The 22,525-nt window shown below is 38.1% G+C and overlaps 2 protein-coding genes and 1 pseudogene across 2 annotated transcripts; 2 read left to right on the forward strand and 1 right to left on the reverse strand.

The window, feature by feature from the left end:
• Positions 1-258: 258 nt before the first annotated feature.
• Positions 259-634, forward strand: LOC120137553 (glutaredoxin-C9-like). Its single transcript, XM_039153281.1, has one exon. It carries the CDS (start codon positions 299-301, stop codon positions 632-634), a length of 336 nt encoding a protein of 111 aa, XP_039009212.1. The 5' UTR covers positions 259-298.
• A 3,873-nt stretch (positions 635-4,507) lies between these two features.
• On the forward strand, positions 4,508-6,493 carry LOC120137514 (p21-activated protein kinase-interacting protein 1-like). The gene is made up of 3 exons (XM_039153248.1): positions 4,508-5,170; positions 5,717-6,008; positions 6,285-6,493. The coding sequence occupies exons 1-3, from the start codon at positions 4,526-4,528 to the stop codon at positions 6,341-6,343; spliced, it is 996 nt and encodes a 331-aa protein (XP_039009179.1). The 5' UTR covers positions 4,508-4,525; the 3' UTR covers positions 6,344-6,493.
• A 276-nt stretch (positions 6,494-6,769) lies between these two features.
• On the reverse strand, positions 6,770-18,515 carry LOC120137579 (annotated as a pseudogene).
• Between the last annotated feature and the right edge of the window lie 4,010 nt (positions 18,516-22,525).

Genomic DNA, 22,525 nt, shown 5'->3' on the forward strand with positions numbered 1-22,525 from the left:
AAAAAATATTATAATTTAATTTAGTATGTCTCTGTCAAGGTAATAATTTACTGTTATGAATTAATTTATTTTAATTTTTAAATAAATGCTAATATTTTCATTTACAACTATAAATATCATTTTTATTTTAGGTTAATGGTCTTTGAGACCTTCAAACTGATTTTTATATAAAAAGGATTTTTTTTTTTATAGAATTTTTGCAATTTCTCAATCATTTAATGATTTTTCACCTATGCTGCTGCAGTTTTATTTATAGTTTTACCATTCGCCTTCCTCTCTTCCACCAGCAACGAACAAAATGACGCTCCACAATAATTTAAACGAGATAGTGAGGCGGCTAGCTTCCACCAACGCGGTTGTTCTGTTCAGCACGAGTGGCGATTGCATGTGCACCGTGGCGAAACGACTCCTCTTAGGCCTCGGGGTTGCCCCCGTCACCATTGAGCTCGACCACCATGTCGCCGGTCCCGACATCCAAGCTGCTGTCTTTCAACTTGCCGGTGGTCGACAACAGCCTATTCCTGCTGTGTTTGTTGGTGGCAAGTTCCTTGGTGGCATTGAAACCCTCTTGGCTTGCCACATTAATGGCACTTTGGTTCCTCTCCACAAAGATGCTGGTGCACTTTGGCTCTAATGATTTTTCCTCTTATGAGACCTATATGTTATTTCATATGCGAACCAACTTATCTCAGTGGTTAAAAGAATCGTTATTGTTTATAGAGGTCACGAGTTCGAGCACCAATGATTGCAGTAGTGCGATTAAACGTTCATTATAAATGATTGAGAGTATTTAGAACAAATGTTACTTTGTAACAACCTTAGCTAATAAAAAAAATGTTGTTTCATGCCAAATATTCTAACCAAACAAGGCTGTCTATTATTAGGGATGGATTGAGAGTGAGATTACCTTTAGAGTTTTTTAAATTTTTATATAATTTATTTTTTTATATTTTTATTGATAATCTAATTATGTGTTTTAAAATTTTATAATTATTTTTTATAATTTAAAATTGTATGTTCATCTATGTACTTTATCATATATATGATTTATACATGAATGAACCTTTGTGCTTTACTGCTTTATCATATATATGATTTATTCTATCCGACATACCAATAATTGAGGACTCCATCTGTATTTGAAGCATGGTATTCCTTGTTATAAATTCCGGCATGCATGCCATGGGAAAACCAACATCGCGAGTGAAAATGATTGATGAAAGACGTTATACAACAAGCATGTGTCTAAAGCCGCTTGATGATTACTGGTGACGAGAATAAATAGGTTACACAGTTACAAATGGTTTGTTTTTTTTTTAATTTTGATCTAGAGGTTTTATAATCACTTTTAAAGCTGTGAGAACTTTACCTTAAATGAAAGAAGGTAAAGAAACTTTTTAATACGTGTAAATGATATGTAGAAGAGCTCTGGTAAAGATATAACAATTACATATAACGCTTTCTTAATGGCCTAATGACTCTGTATCACATATGAGGAATATACCGTAGTCGGTGACTTATACGCACAACTGTTGATACTATTGGTTTGGCTTCAAGGAATTCACCAAAACATGTCACTGTTATAGACAATAACAGGCCTTTTCATTGTTGTCAGTTTTCACTTTCTTCCTATTCTTTTACTCTCTGCTTTGTCTGGGCACTTGAGATGATCCGAGACATCACTTGAATCAAATGGTGGTGTTTTTTACTTCATTCAAGTGGTCCCAAACATTTCCCTGCTATCTGTAAATTTCCTAGTGCATTTGGTTCATGGAATGTAAGATTATGGAATAAAAGATTATCAGTGGGAATAAAAGATTACGGATTACTGGGAATATTGTATTTTATGTTTGGTTGGTTTAGCATGAATGTAAGATTACCTTGTTTGGTTAAAGGAATAAAAGATTATTGGAATGTATATTTGACCAAATTGTCCTTATTATATATTTGTTTTTTTAACAAGTTGAAAAATATTTATATATTTCTTTAAAAAATTAAATTCATAAAATTTATATAATTTTTTTTACAAAATTGAAAATATAAAAGGTTTAATGAAAGGGTAAAGTTTTATTTTAACCCTGAACTTCATATAAAATTTTAATTATAGATTTTTTTGTAAATCTAAAATAGTTTAAGTATAAATTTATAATTTAACATTCATAGAATTTTTTTATTCAATAACAGAACAATGATATTTTTGAAGAAAAAAAAATTAAGGTCATTTTAGTCCAAAACGCCTGTAATCAAACAATACCTAAGAAAATGGAGGTAATGACATTCTCGGTAATATACCCCAAAAAATCCACTATTAGTAATATAAGATTACCGGGAATGACATTCCCGGCCAACCGAACGGAGGAATGTGGATTCTATTCCTATGAGAATTTCACGTTCCCCCAACCAAACACACTCTAATAGTTTGGATGAGTTCATTTGCAAGTGCTGACAGAGCTTTCTCTGTGTATTAAGGAAATGCTTGAAGCTTGCACTCAGCTCAATACCCTGTTTACATTACTGTCCTTTTATCATCAAAGGTTTAGTAATGGCACTGTATAAGTTCTGTACGATAGCGTACATTGCAATCTGATTCTGATTTATCTACTTTTATTAATGAGAACACTCGATAAATTTAATAACAACAAATATGGTTTAGTAATTTCGATGTCACGGTGGTAGTTGGATCAAACACATGGATATTCCATAATGCTAGTAAGATTTAGCATGTTACAATAATCATGTGACTGTGTCTTGAACAACTAATGTTACATATAATATAGAACAATTATGGAAATTAGATCATATAATACAGAATGTGGATTGTTATATATTTTTTAGTATCTTCGCAAATCATATTTCTGCTGGCACTTCTTCATCTATCAAAACTAGTAGAGAAATTCCTCTGTTGATCAAAGTTTAAGCCTCCGGGGAAATTCCTCCATTGAGTGGTCTTGGGGATTCCACGTCCTCGGTTAATCAATTACTAGCCTAAAAAAGGGCTGAGTGCTTAGCATAAAGCCATTGTGATTGAACAAATTTTTTTGGATAAGTAAATTTCATTTCAAATCCAAAAGAATGCAGCAACAGCTGCAACAATACACCAGTCAATGGCACCTCATACATAACCAAAAATTAAGCAAACTAATCAAAAGCGAGCGAACAAACAAACAAACAAACAGAGCATCTCCCTAGGCCCCCTACACTAACCCCCAAACTTCACAAAGCTGCAAATTCACCCCATCCTGCTTAATGCAGCAGCCAACCAATCTTAAGCACATAGTATCCTTAATCTTTCCATACACCGCCTCCGAAGATCTCTCAACTCCCCTATAGATTCTGAAATTACGTTCCTTCCAAATACAGTATAGGAAGCTGGTCCAAGCAATCTTCAAGATGCAAACAATTAAAGAGTTGCCGCTCAAGTTACAGATCAACCAATTCAAGTTCTCCTCCCAACCCCACAGCCTACAAGGAAGCTTACAACCCTGCAATATTGCATCCCACACAAGGCAAGCATAAGGGCAATCACCCAAGATATGATTCTTAGACTCCTCATCCAAGCCACACAATGTTCAACCTCTGTCCATCTCAAATCCCATACGAGCTAGTCTATCTTTCATAGGGAGTCTATCAAGAATGGCCATCCAGAACACAATAGATAGTTTAGGAACATGCCAAGAAAACCAGATTAACTTCTGCCAATTGACTTTCACCTTCTTATCTCTAATACTCTCCTAAATCCACCCATAATCCTCTAGTAAACAGAACCTCAACCCCTCCTCTCAACTTAATCAATTTCTTCAAAACCCAGCTATGAAACGTTTTACAATTCGTCGACAAGTAATCCTGGCCCTTCAGAGCATAAGTCTTGATCCAAGCCACCCACAAAGAGCCCTCATCTGTAAGAATGTTTTTAATGAGCAACACAGTACATGACCTATTCCAGCAAGACAGATCCTTTAAACCCAGGCCTCCCTCAGACTTCAACCTGTAAATCTGCCCCCAATTCACTCTCGCTCCCTTAGTCGAAGTATCACTCCCTTTCCAAAAGAACCTCATGCATAATTGCTCAATTCTTCTAATCACAGCTTTAGGAAGAACCAACTGCCTGCACCAAAAATTAGAAATACTAAACAGCACGGCCTTGATAAGATGCAATTGTGATTGAACAATTGCTTCACAATCCAGGCAGACAAAGATCAAAACCTAGGTTAAAGCAATAGAAATCATTCAGTTCTCATAGCACCATTATATAATATATGCATTCTAAATATCTTTCACGTCATATTTGAATTGATGTTCGATGGTTAAATTGAATGAAGGATTTAATCAATACAATACTAATATTTTAAGGAGTTAATTAAAATGTTTAGATTTTTGGGATTAGTTTAGAATCTAAATTATAATTTGAAGATGTTTTATGTAATTAGCCCTTTGTATGCATATATAGTTATAAATTGATTTTTCTGTTGCATTGTTAAACCCAACTAAACCCTTCCTTCAACTCCTCTCCGTAGCCTCCGCCGTCATGTCCCTTATAGCGGGATCCTACGAGCGTTTCATATGGGGTTTCAAACTAAAACCCCAAACCCACGAATCCCTCGCTCTTACCCAAATCTTCTCTTACCCATCGCACATCGCTCCCATAGCCACCGTAGCCGCCGCCGGTCCAGCCGCCGCATCCGGCTCCTCCGATGACACCATCCACATCTACGACCTCTCATCCGCCGCTTCCCTTGGTCCTCTCCACCACTTCAACTCCTCCATCACTTCCCTCTCTTTCTACTGCCCTCCTAACCTCTCCTTCCCTCGCAATCTCCTCTCAGCCGCTGCCGATGGCACCATCTCCATCTTTGACACCGAACCCTTTGTTCTCCTCAAGTCCTTTAGGTCCCATAAAAAGGGTATCAACGATTTGGCTGTCCATCCTTCTGGAAAGCTCGCTTTGAGTGTTTCGCGTGATGGGTGCTTGGCTATGTCGAATTTGATGAGAGGGAAAAGGAGCTTTTGTTGTAGGCTGGGGAAAGAAGCCACGATCGTTGAATTTGATGGGACTGGAGAGAGGTTTTTTATGGCTTCCGAGGCGAAAATTGGAGTTCATTTGGCTGAAGATGCCAGGTTGTTGTTTGAGTTGGATAATGAAAAACGAGTTCTTTGTGCGGCTCCTGGAGAGGTTAGTTTTCTTTTAATTTTAATGATCAAGTTACCGTTTTTATTTTAGCTGCTACATTTGTTTCATTGGAAATATATGAAGATAATGAACTTCGTATAAATTCCATTGCTTTAAAACGTCTACTTTTTATAGCCACATAAGTTATGGTTGTAGGTATGTTATTGTAAATTGTGTTAGGATTACAGTTTAGTGGTATTGTGTTCTGCATGAAACGCTGATAGAAGAAGGGAGCTAAATGGTCAGAGCTGCAAGCTCAAGCATATTGTATATTAATAGGCCTGTACCTCGTGTTTGATAGCGCGTTAGAAGATCATGTAATGTGATTTTGATGGGGCATAGTTTAGCTTCAAAGATGAGATGTTGGCAATCTTCAAAAGTTCAGTGGTTTATAAAACCTGAAAAACAATGATGTAGTGGATGAAGTTATAGGATCCTTTGTTGTGGCAGATTTCTTAAAAGATTCTTATGCTACTTATTCCCTGATGTGCATTCTTGGTCCCTTGTCATTTAGATCTAATTTCTAAAGGCGTATTATGGTTTTTCCAGAGTGGAATTTTATTTTCTGGCGGTGAGAGCCGTAGTATTACAGCATGGGACACAAACAGCGGTAAGGTCGCATATTCCATCGAGGATGCACATTCTACCCGTGTAAAAGGTATTGTTGTGCTTACCAAAGATGGTGGCAACAAGGATGATCCGTATTTAGTGGCGTCTGCATCATCCGATGGGCTTATATGTGTTTGGGATGTTCGAATGGCCATCAAGGGGAAGCCAAATCCATTGGCTGAGGCTAATACAAAGTCCAGGCTGACTTGTCTTGCTGGATCATCCCTCAAATGTGAGTATTCTGCTTGTTGTAGTATTCTTATTTTCTTGTCTGTCTGGTAAACTTATGACCATTTTGTGCGGGAGTATATGCATTATTTGTGGTCCTTTCACGCCATAGTAACTTGTGTTTCAGAATGCTATAAGATTATGACACTGAATACGTGCAGGGCTCCATAATCCGATTTTTTTTTCTATTCTGGACCTTCTGAAGTCCTCGCTTGATTTATTGTGAATTGAAATTGATATTCAATGATTTGGTCTCTCTCTCTCTCTCTCTCTTTCTCAGCTTTTAAACGACCAAAGATAGGGAAAAGCGCACCCGAAGAAGACGATGCTGCAGAATAAGTATAACAAATTATGCAGGTGAGGTTGAACTTTACAAAAGGGGTTTTAGTAGCTCTCTCATGGTTGCTGTACCTGTTTTTGATTGACACAGCTGATAATTCTGTTCATATTGATTTTGAATGCTGAGTTGTATCATTTTATTTAAATTTTTTACTTAATAGAGGTTCTCATTAAACTTTCCATTATGATTGAATGCCAAATTTTAGAAGCTGAGGCTAAATTCCATATTTTAGATTAAATATGGAAGTGAAATTCATTAGAAACCATGAAGAAAATTTCCGAGCATAATAATCTGTTATGTAAGTGGTTCAGAGAAAAAGGCATCACCAATTTGGGCTACCTGCTTCATTTTTTTGTGCCGGATACGGCAATATATTCGACGTAAATTTTCGTTCAACATGTTAAAGGTTAATCATGTGATCAGAACTAGCTAAAATCTATTGTGGATTCACCAATGAATGAAATGAGCATTTGGGATACTTTCCCTGCAGTTGTATTCTCTGGCCTCCTTGATTGAAAATTCCAGGATTCCAAGTAAAGCAGATATCTCATTTGCTTTTGGATGAGATTTGTCAGCAACAAGAAACTCGTGTACATGTCCATTTAGTTGCAGCCAACTACAACTGGGGACTTTTTTTAGTCCTTTCTCTTTAAGAAGTCTCCTTATTTTAGCAAATTTGTCCCACTTCCCGGCGGCTGCATATATGTTCAATAGTAAAACATAATTTCCAGCTTTTTCAGGTTCCATTGTTAATAGCTTCTCGGCTGCAGATTCCTCTAACTTGGTTTCTGAGTGCAGTTTACATGCACTCAACAAGGGCCCCCACACTCGAGTATCAGGTTTGAATGGCATTTCGTCGATAAGTTCTCTAGCTACATCAATATGTCCGGCGCGCCCTAGTAAATCCACCATGCAGGCATAGTGTGCTTGGTTGGGTTGGCAACCATAGATTTCCCTCATCTCCTTAAAAAATATCCGACCTTCTTTAACATACCCTGAATTGACACAAGCAGTCAGTAGGCCAAGAAAAGTAACTTGATCCAGTTTCAAATTAGCACTGATCATTGAATTCCATGTTATGATATCCTTGACATCAATTCCCTCTTCATCAAAAAGCTTTCTGGCCAAAACTACGCATCCACATTTCGCATAACCGATAAGAATTGCAGAATTAACAGATGACAGCAAATTCAGATCGAGCTTCAATGAGTATCCATGAAGGGCTTTAACTTGTTCTATGACCCCTAAATTCACACATGCAGGCAAGATATTGATAACCATAATGAAATCTGCTTTAACTCCATCTGTTTTTATACTGGAGAAAAGAGAAAGAGCATCATGATTCTGGTCATGGTTTACGCATCCTTTGATCATTGAGCTCCATGAAACCACAATTTTCTCGGCTAAATTTTTAAAAACCTTTCGAGCATAGGTTAAACAATCGCATTCACAATACATATCAATAAAAGAATTAAGAACAGACACTTGATCTAAACCGTTTCTCATCACATAAGCACGCATTTGTTTGCCCCACCCAATAGATTTCAACTGCCTGATAGAGGAAATAGCAGGAATAGCAATAAACATATCAGCTCTAATCCCAAAATTTACCATGCACCTCAAATTCTTGACCAACTCCTTTGGTTTTCCATGTTGAGAATATGCAGAAACCATTATGTTCCACACAACAAAGTCCTTCTCAGGCATATTTTCGAACACCAATCTTGCATCTCTGAGACTACCTAGTTTTGAATACACTGACAACAAAGCAGTATTCACAGACAAATCCTTACTTAAACCACTAACTAGAACCAAACAATGGACAGCTTTCCTTGCTCTTAATGAACCAAAATCAACACTAGCCCTTAAAAATTTAATAAAAGAGGAAGCTTCAAAAACCAGACTTTTCCAACAATCCAAATACTTAACAGCCTTTTCATCAACCACTTTTCCAACAATCCAAATACCTAACAGCCTTTTCATAAACCACCTTATGCTGAAACTCAAACAAAACATCAACAACGACCTCAAATGAATCAAAATCCAGTTTTGTCAACTGCCCATGAACCATTTTCCCATACTCAACTTCTGACAAACAAGAACAAGCTCTTAAAACAAAAGGGTAAGAGTTCTCATCAGGGTACATGGACACTTTTTCTACCATGTCCTTGTAAACCAACAGGGTCCTTCTAGATTCGCCCAAAGTCACTAAATTTCTTAACTTTGTGCTGTAAAGGTGTGGACTTGGGTTGGTAATGGAATCAAAGAGTTGCAAAGAGAGGTTGAGGAGGCCAAAATTGGCGTAGGAATCGATTAGATGAGAGGAATCTGTAGACACTAAATTTTCGTTCCCACCCCCTCCACTGAGCCTTTTTTCACCACACATAGAGCAGTGATCCACAATAGTAATTGACGCCGTTCTTCTCGGCACGTCACCAACAACCAACAGATCAAGAGTCTCAATTTACATAGGACTCAAGCTAAAAATAGGTGTTCTTTTCATTATAAATAAAACGTGTAAACCCAAAGCAAGGGGGAAGGATCACAGAGAGTATACGACGAAAATACAGAGAAAAAACACAAGTCGTTTACACTTGTTAAACTTCGAGAAAGAAATAAAAGGCTAAGAACCTTACCTGAGGTTGTAGATGGTGGTGGCTCCGGCGATCAGTTTGTAAATTCCAACGGCGAGGAGCTAGGTGATGACGGGGGTAACAATATATCTCGACCTTGTGAAGATCCAACGGTGACAGTGTGAGATCAGTGGTGCGAAAGAAATCTAGAGACCTCACCATATTCAAGCGTTTGGGGTCGATTTATTTCAAACCCGAACCAGAAAAGAGCAAGGGGAGAGAGGAAATCAAGCTGGGGTGTTCGGTTTTTTCAGAAAAAAAATGGGGGATGGGGCCTACTTCATGGGAAGATCTGAGATTCTTGCTTGGATCAACTTCGCCCCTCTTCATTTTCTCTCTTCACCATTGTCACACTTTTATAACCCCACTGCTCCAACAACACCAACGGAAGTAGCGTCAACCCTTTTAATGGAAGAACCAGCAGTTCATTGCGTGGGATGCGTGGACTTGAAGCATCGGTGATCGAACTTTCCCAACCATGGTTTACTCCGATGCTTTTTTGGTGGCTGCCGAGAAATCTTTCGTGTATACGGTGAAGCAGTAACCGTCTTATTTGCTTGGTATCGTGCCTCGTAGTGGACATGATTCACACGAAGTTGATGAAGATATGCACTTGGTTCTAGCTCATCAAATAGTGTTATGGAAACATGGCAAATGCTGGGAAGGGAAAAGGTGCTTACATACTAAAAGGAAGATTAAATGAGGCTGCACAAACGAAAATGGAGGGGGCGATTTGGAGGAGAACAGAACACACCCATAACGAAATGATTCCAATGGCCTCCATTCTCACTCAACCGGGCATCTGATGCATTAGAATCCATCGATTCAGAGCCGTTGCACCCGTATTCTCCATGGTTAAGTTTCTTAAACCCAACAAAGCAGTCATCGTCCTCCAAGGTCGATAAGGCGAGCGCAAATCCATGGTCGTGAAATCCTTTGACGATGGCACACGTGACCGCCATTACGGCCACTGTTTGGGTTGCATGGATAAAGAAGCACCCGAGCAAGGTCATCCGCAAAGACTCCAAGATCTGCGCCAATCATCTGGTGTTGCCGATGATGAGGTGGAGCAACATGCTTCGATCGAGTTTATGGCGGGCTTCTGACATTGCAAACGGTGAATTGAAATATGAAGTTTTCTGCACTCGTTTTTCATCCCTGGAAAGTACGTATATTTTATACTTGGCTACCATGCTAAATTCTTGTTTAATCTGTTAACAGTTTCCTAAAGATGTTAAATGTGTAGTTTTACATCATCAACTTCAACACGATTGCGTCCGAATTTTTTATTGTTATTGCCTTCCTTTTTATTTAGTTTTTTTATATTATCTTATTTTATCTTATTGTATTTTTTTCTTTTTTCTTTTTTTGATTTATTTATTATCTTTTATCTAACATTTTTGACTCTTTTAGAAGAATTCCAACTAATCAAAGGTAATTAATTTGAATCGGGTATTTTAAATTTAAATTTAATTTTTTTTCGCAATCAAAGACAACCGATAAATTAATTGGTACCGAAAGGGCGGTTCAAGGGTGCTAATCCTTCCTTGACTGTAACCGACTCCCGAATCCGACACATCTTTGGTAAGATGCAAATCAGGTAAGAAATAAGGTATCCGATCTACCTATTTAATAAAATAAATGATCGGTGGCGACTCTAACCCCATTTTTCCTAAGTCGAAGCCCAATTCCGGGCCCAACCGAAAGACGGTTGCGACAGCTTGGCGACTCTGCTGGGGACAGGTAAGTGAGTCAGGCCGAAATTAATTTTCGGTTGTCTTTTTATGCGAAAATGGTAAATTTAAATTTATTTATTCGATTCCAGTTATTTACCTTTGATTATTTTTCAAATAAATAGTTGTACTAACATTTTTTTTATGATTTCAGAGATTTTTTGAAAAGTTTCTATCTCAGGTGCTATACCCGAGCTCCGAACCCTATTTAAGTGGGGGTAAAAGCGACGCCTTCGTGTGAATTTATTCACCGTGCGGGCCTAGCAAGTAGCCTTCGGGATTCATGTACCTTATGTTTTCGTGTGAATTTATTCACCGTGCGGGCATAAGGGAATGTTTCCTCTCGAGTTTAACTTAGTCCACACAAGCTTGTAATGGGCTTAGGACTAAGGGTCTGGCAACCCCAAGGGGCACCAGCAAGGAGAACTCGAGTACCTTTTTAGAACCTAAACCGGGAGATTATGGAGAATTAGAGCCCACCCCGAAACCTCATTCCAAACCCTAGGTTGCTTTGATTTTATTTCCTGCTTTACTTTTTGTTCAAAGCATGTGAACTAGAAATGTATACGGTTAGGACTAGTTCAAAATTAACATGCGGGATAGAGATCATGTCCGGGTAGGAATCATAAGCATGTGGGGTAGATATCATGTGGGGTAGGACTTTTATTTTCATGATTGTTTTTTATTATTTTCACCTCACTAACCTTTTTCATTAATTGTTCTCTTTTGTTTTGTTTTCATCATTCGCATCATTTAAACGAGGTGTTGATCCACCAAAAATGTGTTTGTTAAACATAAATAATCTGCATTAATGGACAAAGGAGTTATAATACAAAGAGATAAAAATCTCAGAAGTCTAACCGTGATCAAAGAATACTCAGAGGCAAAGGTTGCAGGGGCAAGACGAGGAAACGGTTACTGACCCGGAGAGTCCTTTCAAAAATTACGAGAACAAGATGGTGAAACCCTAGCTAAGCCGGAGACCATCATTGATGAATTCCAAAAACAAGTCAACAAACTTCGGATGGAGGGCTCCAATGGCACTTTCGTTTGGAACGAGCTCGGCATAGAGTGAAGGCCAGAGATGCAGTGATTCGAGACTTTTTTTGGGGCAAGCAACTCATCACCCGCACAAGTTTAGCCAAAGGAACCGGAATGGTTCGACAGGATATTCAACCGGTGAAAAAGCGGAAGACGAATCAACTTTCCCAAGGTTGTGCGGGATCTATACCATCAAAGAGTTTTTTGTCTCTTCAGACGTAACATTCTTGTCCCCAATAAGGATTATTCAGGATAATAGGCACATTTTTCGGATCAATGCCTCGGACATTTCATGCATCATGCATTTAAACATTTTGCATTTTGTTCATTTCTTTACATTCACATTAACTATCTTCACATGTTTCATAAAAAATGGGAACATTTCGACCCTATTCCCATGACCTACAAAGAGCTCTACAAATAACCTTTTGACACACACATGTGGTGTCACCATATCCAGGGAAATCCATGAAGCCCCGTACCCCAGGTGGTATGATGAGAACGCTCATTGCGAAAATCATAGCGGAGTCCCAGGGCGCACTATCGAGAATTACTCCACAATCAAGAGAATCATACAGAAAATACGTAACAAGAATCGGATCGACTTCAACAACTTGAGGGCATCCAAGTGAGGAAGATCATTTCATCATTTGAGGCATTCTGTTTGAATCTGTTTTTTCATTATTTCTCAAGTTTTTGTAAAGACTTTTAAAGAAGTTTATGCTACTTTAAAGATGTTAAGCAATGAATCACATTTGCAAACTTACAATTCTTTGAATATCATATGAATTAAGAAACTATGTAAATGGTTCAAAGTTACAGATCTTTGACGCAGTTTAAAACAAGGATTTTGACCTTACCCAGAATATACCCTCAAACATTGTACCCTGCTCTTGCGGTTAATCAATATAACATTTTCTTTTCATATGGTGCGGACAACATGGGGCATCCTTTTGCATATGACATTATTATACTTTTTATTTAAGACGTTCAGTGATGATAATGATCTTCACAGATGGAATAGTCGAGCAGGTGAATCTAGTTTAGGTCAGTTGCTTGGAAATTGAACTCTAAAAATGAAATTTTTTAACTTTCAACAAAACACCTAGACTATAACAGGTTCTTCTTTACAATCTTAAGAAATTAAATCCGTAAAACTGAGCTATTCCACTAAGGCAATTGGTTATAGAGGAAACTCGAAAGCCCTGGCTTTATGAATAGATTACATTCAAACCATGACATTGTTCGAACACTTGGCAATTCGGTGTTTGCTCCACTGCTTTTGTCAGGCTGAAGACTTTGTGATGAGATGAACCCTTCAGTTAACTTGATAAAAGTGATTATAATATTAAGTTGTCCCTCTAAAGCAATTGGTTAAACGCCCCGGCTTTATGGATTCAGCTAGCCAGATAACGCGGCAAATTAAATCAAATTTATCTAAGCAAAAAATTTTCGGTAATGATGGACTAAGGGAGTCAAGAAACACCTGTTATAGTCAATTTCATACGAGCACTCAAGAATTTCATTTTTAGACCGATATTTTTGCACTACCTTTGTTATAGGAGCTTATAAAACTTGAACAAATGGAAGATTTCAGAGAACCGAAGTAAAAGGTCTAAGTAATTGATAATGCTAGTTGCGTCATTTTGTCCGCATCCAATTAAAATACCAAGCCAAAGAAAGAACATGTTTCAATGACATTTTTTTATGGTCAACCTAAAGCCAACTTATTCATTTGAGCATCTGTCAAAGAGCTGTAACTCTAAAAGCATTAAAAGAGCTATTGATTCCTTTGATATTCTTTGAACTCACGTTTATTAATTTGATTCAATTGCGAACAATATTTTACAGAATTTTTATCTTTTTTCCCTCTTAAAACAAGAAAAAGGAAAAAACATTTTCAAACGGGACATTCTCAAATATAAAAGGTCTGTAAAGCCAAAGCTCGAGAAGCAAATGGGGCACGATCAAATCCATGAACCAGATTGGCAGGCAAAACACGAGACTCCAATCCAAGAGATAAATCATAATTCATTCATGTTGCATGCATCTTAGACATAATTAGGTGCATCACATTCCTCATTTTAGTATACATGATTTTTGCAGCTTTTAGAGTCAATGATACTTGATTCGTAAGCGCCTTTAAAGAACGATGGTGGTTGCTTAACTCGGCAGCAGGAAGCTACACTTCGACCAACTCGACAGATTGAAAATTTTCTCTCGAACTCACAATTTGCTCGAGAGTAAATTTCAACTTCTCAACGAAGGATCTTGAATCCAAGACAACACAAGCTCAACTTCATGACGAAGGGGCGGCTGATTGTCAACAAACATTTCTCAATTTCAGAGCCAATTTCAACTTCACCACGAAGGATATTGGACTCCAGACAACACAAGTTCAACTTCACGACGAAGGGACCGCTGGTTGTCAACAAACATTTCTCGATTTCAGAGTCAATTTCAACTTCACAACGAAGGATATTGGACTCCAGACAACGCAAGTTCAACTTCACGATGAAGGGACCGCTGGTTGTCAACAAACATTTCTCGATTTCAGAGTCAATTTCAACTTCACAACGAAGGATATTGGACTCCAGACAACGCAAGTTCAACTTCACGACGAAGGGACCGCTGGTTGTCAACAAACATTTCTCGATTTCAGAGTCAATTTCAACTTCACAACGAAGGATATTGGACTCCAGACAACGTAAGTTCAACTTCACAACGAAGGGACCGCTGGTTGTCAACAAACATTTCTCAATTTCAGAGCCAATTTCAACTTCACCACGAAGGATATTGGACTCCAGACAACACAAGTTCAACTTCACGACGAAGGGACCGCTGGTTGTCAATAAACAATTTCCCAATTTCAGAGCCAATTTCAACTTCGCCACGAAGGATATTGGACTTCAGACAACGCAAGTTCAACTTCACGACGAAGGGACCGTTGGTTGTCAACAAACATTTCTCAATTTCAGAGCCAATTTCAACTTCACAACGAAGGATATTGGACTCCAGACAACGCAAGTTCAACTTCCCGACGAAGGGACTGCTGGTTGTCAATAAACATTTCCCAATTTCAGAGCCAATTTCGACTTCACAACGAAGGATATTGGACTCCAGACAACGCAAGTTTAACTTCACGACGAAGGGACCGCTGGTTGTCATTAAACAACTTCCCAATTTCAGAACCAATTTCAGATAGGTTCGAGAACCAATTCAGATCAAATTCAGTTCAGTTCAACTCAACAATGAGCAACATGTTTCCAGTTAACGTCTCCAAGCCAGATTTCAATTCTATAACGGAAAATATCTGGCTGTCAGAATTTATCAGAGAGCTTTTTCCGTCAAAGGGAGTCATTCAAATATCGTTTCATTTTGATCAGACTTGTTCAAATGAACCACCTGAAGAATCATGACCGGCTTCGACCCGTTAAGGGAAGCCATTTTTTAAAAAACAAACTATTTGCAGCTTAGCTCAAGGCCAGAAGGGCTATCTGCCACAAAGACCTTCGATTACACTCAGCTTCGAGGGCACATCATTTGCAGCATAACTTAAGTCGAGAAGGGTTATCTGCCAACCAAAGACCTTTGAGTTCGACTACGCTTAGCTCCAAGGCACATCATTTGCAGCATAGCTTAAGTCGAGAAGGGCTATCTGCCAAAGACCTTCGGGTTCGATTATACTCAGCTCCGAGGGCACATCATTTACAGCATAACTCAAGACTAGAAGAGTTATCTGTCAACAAAAACCTTTGAGATTGTTTCCCTTGAGACAAATTTCGTCTCCCTTGAGACAGTTTCCCTTGAAAGAAATTTCGTCTCTCTTGAGACAGTTTCCCTTGAAACATATTTTGTCTCTCTTGAGACAGTTTCCCTTGAAACAAAATTCGTCTCCCTTGAGACAGTTTCCCTTGAAACAAATTGGTGTCTCTCTTGAGACAGTTTCTCTTGAAACACCAAACCCTTGATTTCGATTACACTCAGCTTCGAGGGCACATCATTTACAGCATATCTCAAGGCAAGAAGGGCTATCTGTCAATAAGATTGTCGAGTTCGATTCTATTCAGCTCGATGACACATCATTCACTACTGTCCGGTTGCAATCGAGGTTTTTCAAGACGAGAAGAAGACCCAGGTTAACCGTGCCTCAGTAACAAAAAAAACGTTTCCCGACAACATTGCTTAAGTCAAGAAAAGCTATCTGTCAACGAAGACCTTTCGAGTTCGATTTCATTCATCTCAAGGGCCTGTCAACCACAGCTTGGAGTTAAAGAATTACTTTCAAGTCGAATTTTTGGAACAAAGATCTATAAACCGAGAAGAAAACTGAAGCGGGCTACAACAATGAGCCACATTTCGATTCAAATTCCAAACTAACGGCCTCAAGATGGACTCGACTTCACGACGGAGGAGTCATCCGCAACTCAAATCGACAGGGAGTTATTCTTAATTGAAATATCAGAGTCATTTTTCAACTTCACCGAACAAAAATTTGTGTCCTTTTATCTTTGCCCTATTTTTCGTTCCACGAAAAAGGACAAAGAGGGGCAGCTGTAGACACTAAATTTTCGTTCCCACCCCCTCCACTGAGCCTTTTTTCACCACACATAGAGCAGTGATCCACAATAGTAATTGACGCCGTTCTTCTCGGCACGTCACCAACAACCAACAGATCAAGAGTCTCAATTTACATAGGACTCAAGCTAAAAATAGGTGTTCTTTTCATTATAAATAAAACGTGTAAACCCAAAGCAAGGGGGAAGGATCACAGAGAGTATACGACGAAAATACAGAGAAAAAACACAAGTCGTTTACACTTGTTAAACTTCGAGAAAGAAATAAAAGGCTAAGAACCTTACCTGAGGTTGTAGATGGTGGTGGCTCCGGCGATCAGTTTGTAAATTCCAACGGCGAGGAGCTAGGTGATGACGGGGGTAACAATATATCTCGACCTTGTGAAGATCCAACGGTGACAGTGTGAGATCAGTGGTGCGAAAGAAATCTAGAGACCTCACCATATTCAAGCGTTTGGGGTCGATTTATTTCAAACCCGAACCAGAAAAGAGCAAGGGGAGAGAGGAAATCAAGCTGGGGTGTTCGGTTTTTTCAGAAGAAAAAAAATGGGGGATGGGGCCTACTTCATGGGAAGATCTGAGATTCTTGCTTGGATCAACTTCGCCCCTCTTCATTTTCTCTCTTCACCATTGTCACACTTTTATAACCCCACTGCTCCAACAACACCAACGGAAGTAGCGTCAACCCTGTTAATGGAAGAACCAGCAGTTCATTACGTGGGATGCGTGGACTTGAAGCATCGGTGATCGAACTTTCCCAACCATGGTTTACTTTGATGCTTTTTTGGTGGCTGCCGAGAAATCTTTCGTGTATACGGTGAAGCAATAACCGTCTTATTTGCTTGGTATCGTGCCTCGTAGTGGACATGATTCACACGAAGTTGATGAAGATATGCACTTGGTTCTAGCTCATCAAATAGTGTTATGGAAACATGGCAAATGTTGGGAAGGGAAAAGGTGCTTACATACTAAAAGGAATATTAAATGAGGCTGCACAAACGAAAATGGAGGGGGCGATTTGGAGGAGAACAGAACACACCCATAACGAAATGGTTCCAATGGCCTCCATTCTCACTCAACCGGGCATCTGATGCATTAGAATCCATCGATTCAGAGCCGTTGCACCCGTATTCTCCATGGTTAAGTTTCTTAAACCCAACAAAGCAGTCATCGTCCTCCAAGGTCGATAAGCCGAGCGCAAAGCCATGGTCGTGAAATCCTTTGACGATGGCACACGTGACCGCCATTACGGCCACTGTTTGGGTTGCATGGATAAAGAAGCACCCGAGCAAGGTCATCCGCAAAGACTCCAAGATCTGCGCCAATCATCTGGTGTTGCCGATGATGAGGTGGAGCAACATGCTTCGATCGAGTTTATGGCGGGCTTCTGACATTGCAAACGGTGAATTGAAATATGAAGTTTTCTGCACTCGTTTTTCATCCCTGGAAAGTACGTATATTTTATACTTGGCTACCATGCTAAATTCTTGTTTAATCTGTTAACAGTTTCCTAAAGATGTTAAATGTGTAGTTTTACATCATCAACTTCAACACGATTGCGTCCGAATTTTTTTATTGTTATTGCCTTCCTTTTTTATTTAGTTTTTTATATTATCTTATTTTAATTTATTGTATTTTTTTCTTTTTTCTTTTTTTGATTTATTTATTATCTTTTATCTAACATTTTTGACTCTTTTAGAAGAATTCCAACTAATCAAATGTAATTAATTTGAATCGGGTATTTTAAATTTAAATTTAATTTTTTTTCGCAATCAAAGACAACCGATAAATTAATTGGTACCGAAAGGGCGGTTCAAGGGTGCTAATCCTTCCTTGACTGTAACCGACTCCCGAATCCGACACATCTTTGGTAAGATGCAGATCAGGTAAGAAATAAGGTATCTGATCTACCTATTTAATAAAATAAATGATCGGTGGCGACTCTAACCCCATTTTTCCTAAGTCGAAGCCCAATTCCGGGCCCAACCGAAAGACGGTTGCGACAGAATCTTATGTGTTCTGGTGAAGGCCATGGAGGACGAATCTTGCTTGGATTTGTGGGAGATGGCGTTGTTTGCTGCATAAGTTTAACAGAGAGGAAACGATGCTGCTGAATAACCTTGTTTGGGTGGCCAGAAAGCGTGGGAATGAGCTAACAACATGGCTTGATCCTTGAGCGGAAAGCATTTTGATTTTTTTTTTTTTGTACTATTGCATCGCACACGTGACTTTGACTTTGTTGGTGCCTCTCAATAAAGATTTTCTGCATTCAAGGCATTTTGATTATTATCCGCAGGCAACGTTTGGCGGCTTACAACCAAAAGATTTATTTTAGGCTTAATGCTCAATAAGTGGCCAAATTATAGTGTTAAATAAGTGTCAATATTTTTTTAAATCATTCGAGTATCTTATATTATAAATGTGACCTTTTTTAAGTGTCTGAGTGATTAACACAGCTAGTTTTAACAGTTAAGTAACACATGTTATGATATGGTAATTTTAAATTTTATTTTTTTATAAAAAATATAAAAAATATTATTATATTTATAAAAAAACTATAATTTTTCTTATATTATAAAACAACCCAAAATCCCAAATCTTAACCTTAATCCGTTGTCGCCGCCTTCTCCGGCCACGACCACCGTCGTCGACATAGTCCTTGCCATTATCCTAGTTATATGCTTCCATAATTGTCGCCGATTCACCATCGGAATCTCGTGAGATCATAATTTTCATCCTAGGTTTCGTGGATTTAAAACGTCGATTTATCGTCAATCAGTCATCAAACTGGTCACGATTTCATAGGAGTTTTGGTCGCCGGGGGGAGGGGAGGTCGGGTGGAGCTTCTTCGAGTGCAAAGGCTGGCGGTCAGCAGTCGGTGCAGGTTTAGGGGTTGAAATGAAGGTTTTCAAAGTTTATGGGTTATTTCAAAATTTATGTGTTCTTTTTTAAAAAATATATAATTTTATATTTTTAATTTCATATAAAAAATTTAAAATTACCATATTGTGACACATGTCACTTAGAGGGAAAAATAACACCGTTAACGGCCTGGACACCTAAAAGTGTAACGTTTGTAACGTTAGGTACCCGGATGAAAAAAAAAACATAGGCAGTTACTTGGCAAAAAAGCATAGTTTGGGCATTTATTTTGGCATTAAGCCTTTATTTTATGATGCAATCTATAATTTTCTTTTACAAATCAAGATCCATATTTGGAATTTTTCAAAAGCTACCGAAAATTTTCTAAACTAAAAGGAACTAATTGATCATAGAAGAATATTAGAAAAGAAGGATAAACGGCTGAAATAACCACTTTTATTTTATAAGTGTTCATTTTTATCATTAAATTTAAAATGGTAACGTTTTGATAGCTTATGTTATTCATTTGTAATTTTTTTAATTATTTATATTATTGATTTATAATATTTTAATTATTGGATGTTAAATGTCGTTAGTTTGGAAATGTAGCATTTAATAAAATGGGTTAAATTTTGATTTGACCTTTAAACTTTGGATAAAATTTTAATTTAACCCCTAAAATAGATAAAATATCAATTTGACTCTGGAAATTTAGATATAAAATCGATTTAACCAATGAATCTAACCAAAGTCCCTTTACTTCGGTCATCACTTACTACCCTCATCGGTCAATGCTGATCATCATCAATTGACAGTTAAATTCCGAAATTTTTAATTCATTAATTTTTTTTATCTCTTGAACATGAATCTAATGTTCATTTCAACCAAAAAAAATACCATAAACTTTACAAATCTAACAGAGAACTCTCGACTTCCTTGGAATTACATAATATAAAATTTGTGTTCTTCCCCAGTTGCGAGATCAGCTGGAAAAGGTCCATGGCATAACGGGGGTGTACTCTTACCATTCGAAGGCAGTATTGTATTGTTTAGGTGGCCATCAGGGACAGACTTGCAACAAAGGCAATGACTGCTTGGGGAGCTCAAGTTACATATGATTGGCTACCCCAATCTGCTATTAAGGACAAATTTGTTGTTTCATTTCGTTTGTACCTTTTAATTAGCATGTCGTTTAGTATTAAATTACATTAGTAAAATAACGTAATCAAATTATAATATTAACATAAGGTATTAAAGGAGTCGCATCATGATTTTTGTGAATTGAGAAAGAAATTAGAAATTTCATTAAAAAGATCAAACAATGTATCGATAAGACAAAGCATAAGCTAAAATGCAAAGATACAAAAGGAATAAGAGGTAAAACCAAGTTCCAGGTCAATCTAAATTTGGATTAAACAAATTTGAATAATCGTTGATTTTCATGATCAAATCGAGTTGGATCGGATTTAAACTCAAATGGGTTTGGTCAGATTTTCAAGTTTGAGCCATCACCTACGAGAAAACACAGATAGACAAAGAAAGAAGAACAGGAAGAAGGACGAAGACCGTCTTCTTCACTTGTACATCACCACATTCCTCTTCGGGTATGGGCTTCAATCGAGGACAACTCTTAGATTTATGGTGAGATATTATGAGAGGTGGCGTTACTTCTTCCAATTCTTGCATGTATCTAATATCCTTTGCCATTGTTGTTTTGCAGGAGAATGAGGCTTTTGGTGTTAACCTGGGAATTTGTATTGAGATTGGGAGATGTATGTTGAATCAAATTGCTAAAAGATTTGGATTATTTATTTATGTTTTAATGGGAGATTGAAACTATAAGGTAGGTAGTAACGCATTATGTTTGTTTGAGTAATCCATAATAAATGCAAAGGACAGATAATTCTATGTAATGTAATGAACATGGACAGTTAAATTTCAGACAAGTCAAAAAGTGAATTATAGGCTGTTGCTAAAATTAGGACCCTCAGAAGGGGAAAAGTGAAAAAGAAGACAAGAATATATGGATTACATCAGATGTATGTTTGTCAACAGATGATTACATGACGGAAAGGGGCCGTTCTTCCCTTGTAAAAACAGGTTGATGAAAAAGATGTCAGCTGGTGATGGATTTTGGAGTAACTCCTTCTCCATGTTGATTTCCTCTTCTTCATGAATGGTCTCTAGTGGTATATGGATGTTGAGCCTATGTTCGGAGATGAACTGGGCCGGCACGACGGCGGAAAAGGGAGTGAGAGGTGGTGGAGAAACTATGCAGGGGGTTTGTTGGAGAGTGGAGACAGAGATGATATCAGCCATGAGGAAATTATGGTAACTTGAATGAATGAATGTGAACAAATGGTGAATTCCATGCTTGATTTATATACAAGTTGTAAGAGGTTGGGATCTTTAGCCGTGGGGTTTGGGTCTTAAATGCAAAGTTTGGAGCTTTGTTTGCAACCCCTTTTTTGCCTTTTTGGTACGGATAAAGTTGGTTTTTGGAGGTATCTGAATCGGACATATCAGGCGAATGGCTTTAGGTCATTGCCCTCATGGGAACGGCACCGGTGAAGATAATACGGTGACGGCTCCTGCATTGATTTTGGCGGTGTTTTGTTCAAACAAGCTGCTGATGACCAGCTATCAGGTTTTATGTTATTTTGTGTGTTATAAAAATATTTATTATAAAATATTATCAGATAAAAGATCTATGATCTTTCAGTTTCTTCAGGATTTTTCCATTGAGACATATTTGGCGTTTTGTTTCCATTGTTTGCCTTGGTAGACACGGCACATGTCTTCCATACGCGTTACTACAGCAAGAGATAGGGGACTTCAGCCGTGGTACTGCAGCTAAGCTTTCGGTCTTAAATGCCAAGTTCAGAGTTGTGTCTTCAACCTACTTTTTGAATTTTTATTACTGATAAAAGACTGAAAGGTCAGGTCAATCAAACCCCAAAAGCTGGTATTTGGTGGTATCTGGATCGGACGTATTAGGCAATTGGCATTCGGTTTCTGCCGGACGTATTAGACAATTGGCTTTCGGTTTCTGCCCTCATGGATACGGCACAGGTGAAGATAACACAGCAATGGCTGCTCTGCTTTCGCCGTTGTTCTGTTCAAACAAGCTGCTGGTCGTATCAGCTATCAGGATTTTGTTGTTTTATGCGTTCTGTGTTGTGGAATGTGCTCTCTGGCATATGCTGGAAAATGCTTGAACCTATTAAAGATTCAATTCAGTAAGTCCTGCAAGTTCAACACCCGATAATTTAGGATTTGCATGTTTAAGCACGCTTAAACATTTGAATAAAACATAACAAACGTGGGATAACACC

The sequence above is a fragment of the Hibiscus syriacus genome, unplaced genomic scaffold (assembly GCF_006381635.1).
Source record: "Hibiscus syriacus cultivar Baekdansim isolate YM2019G1 unplaced genomic scaffold, ASM638163v2 tig00110674_pilon, whole genome shotgun sequence".
NCBI classification, from domain to species: domain Eukaryota; kingdom Viridiplantae; phylum Streptophyta; class Magnoliopsida; order Malvales; family Malvaceae; genus Hibiscus; species Hibiscus syriacus.

Excerpts from the sequence above, each read along its gene's own strand:
- LOC120137553 (XM_039153281.1), top strand. The coding sequence starts at position 299 with ATGACGCTCCACAATAATTTAAACGAGATAGTGAGGCGGCTAGCTTCC.
- LOC120137514 (XM_039153248.1), top strand. The coding sequence starts at position 4,526 with ATGTCCCTTATAGCGGGATCCTACGAGCGTTTCATATGGGGTTTCAAA. Across the intron at positions 5,171-5,716 it reads TTTGTGCGGCTCCTGGAGAG|AGTGGAATTTTATTTTCTGG; the intron begins GTTAGTTTTCTT and ends TGGTTTTTCCAG. Across the intron at positions 6,009-6,284 it reads TGCTGGATCATCCCTCAAAT|CTTTTAAACGACCAAAGATA; the intron begins GTGAGTATTCTG and ends TCTCTTTCTCAG.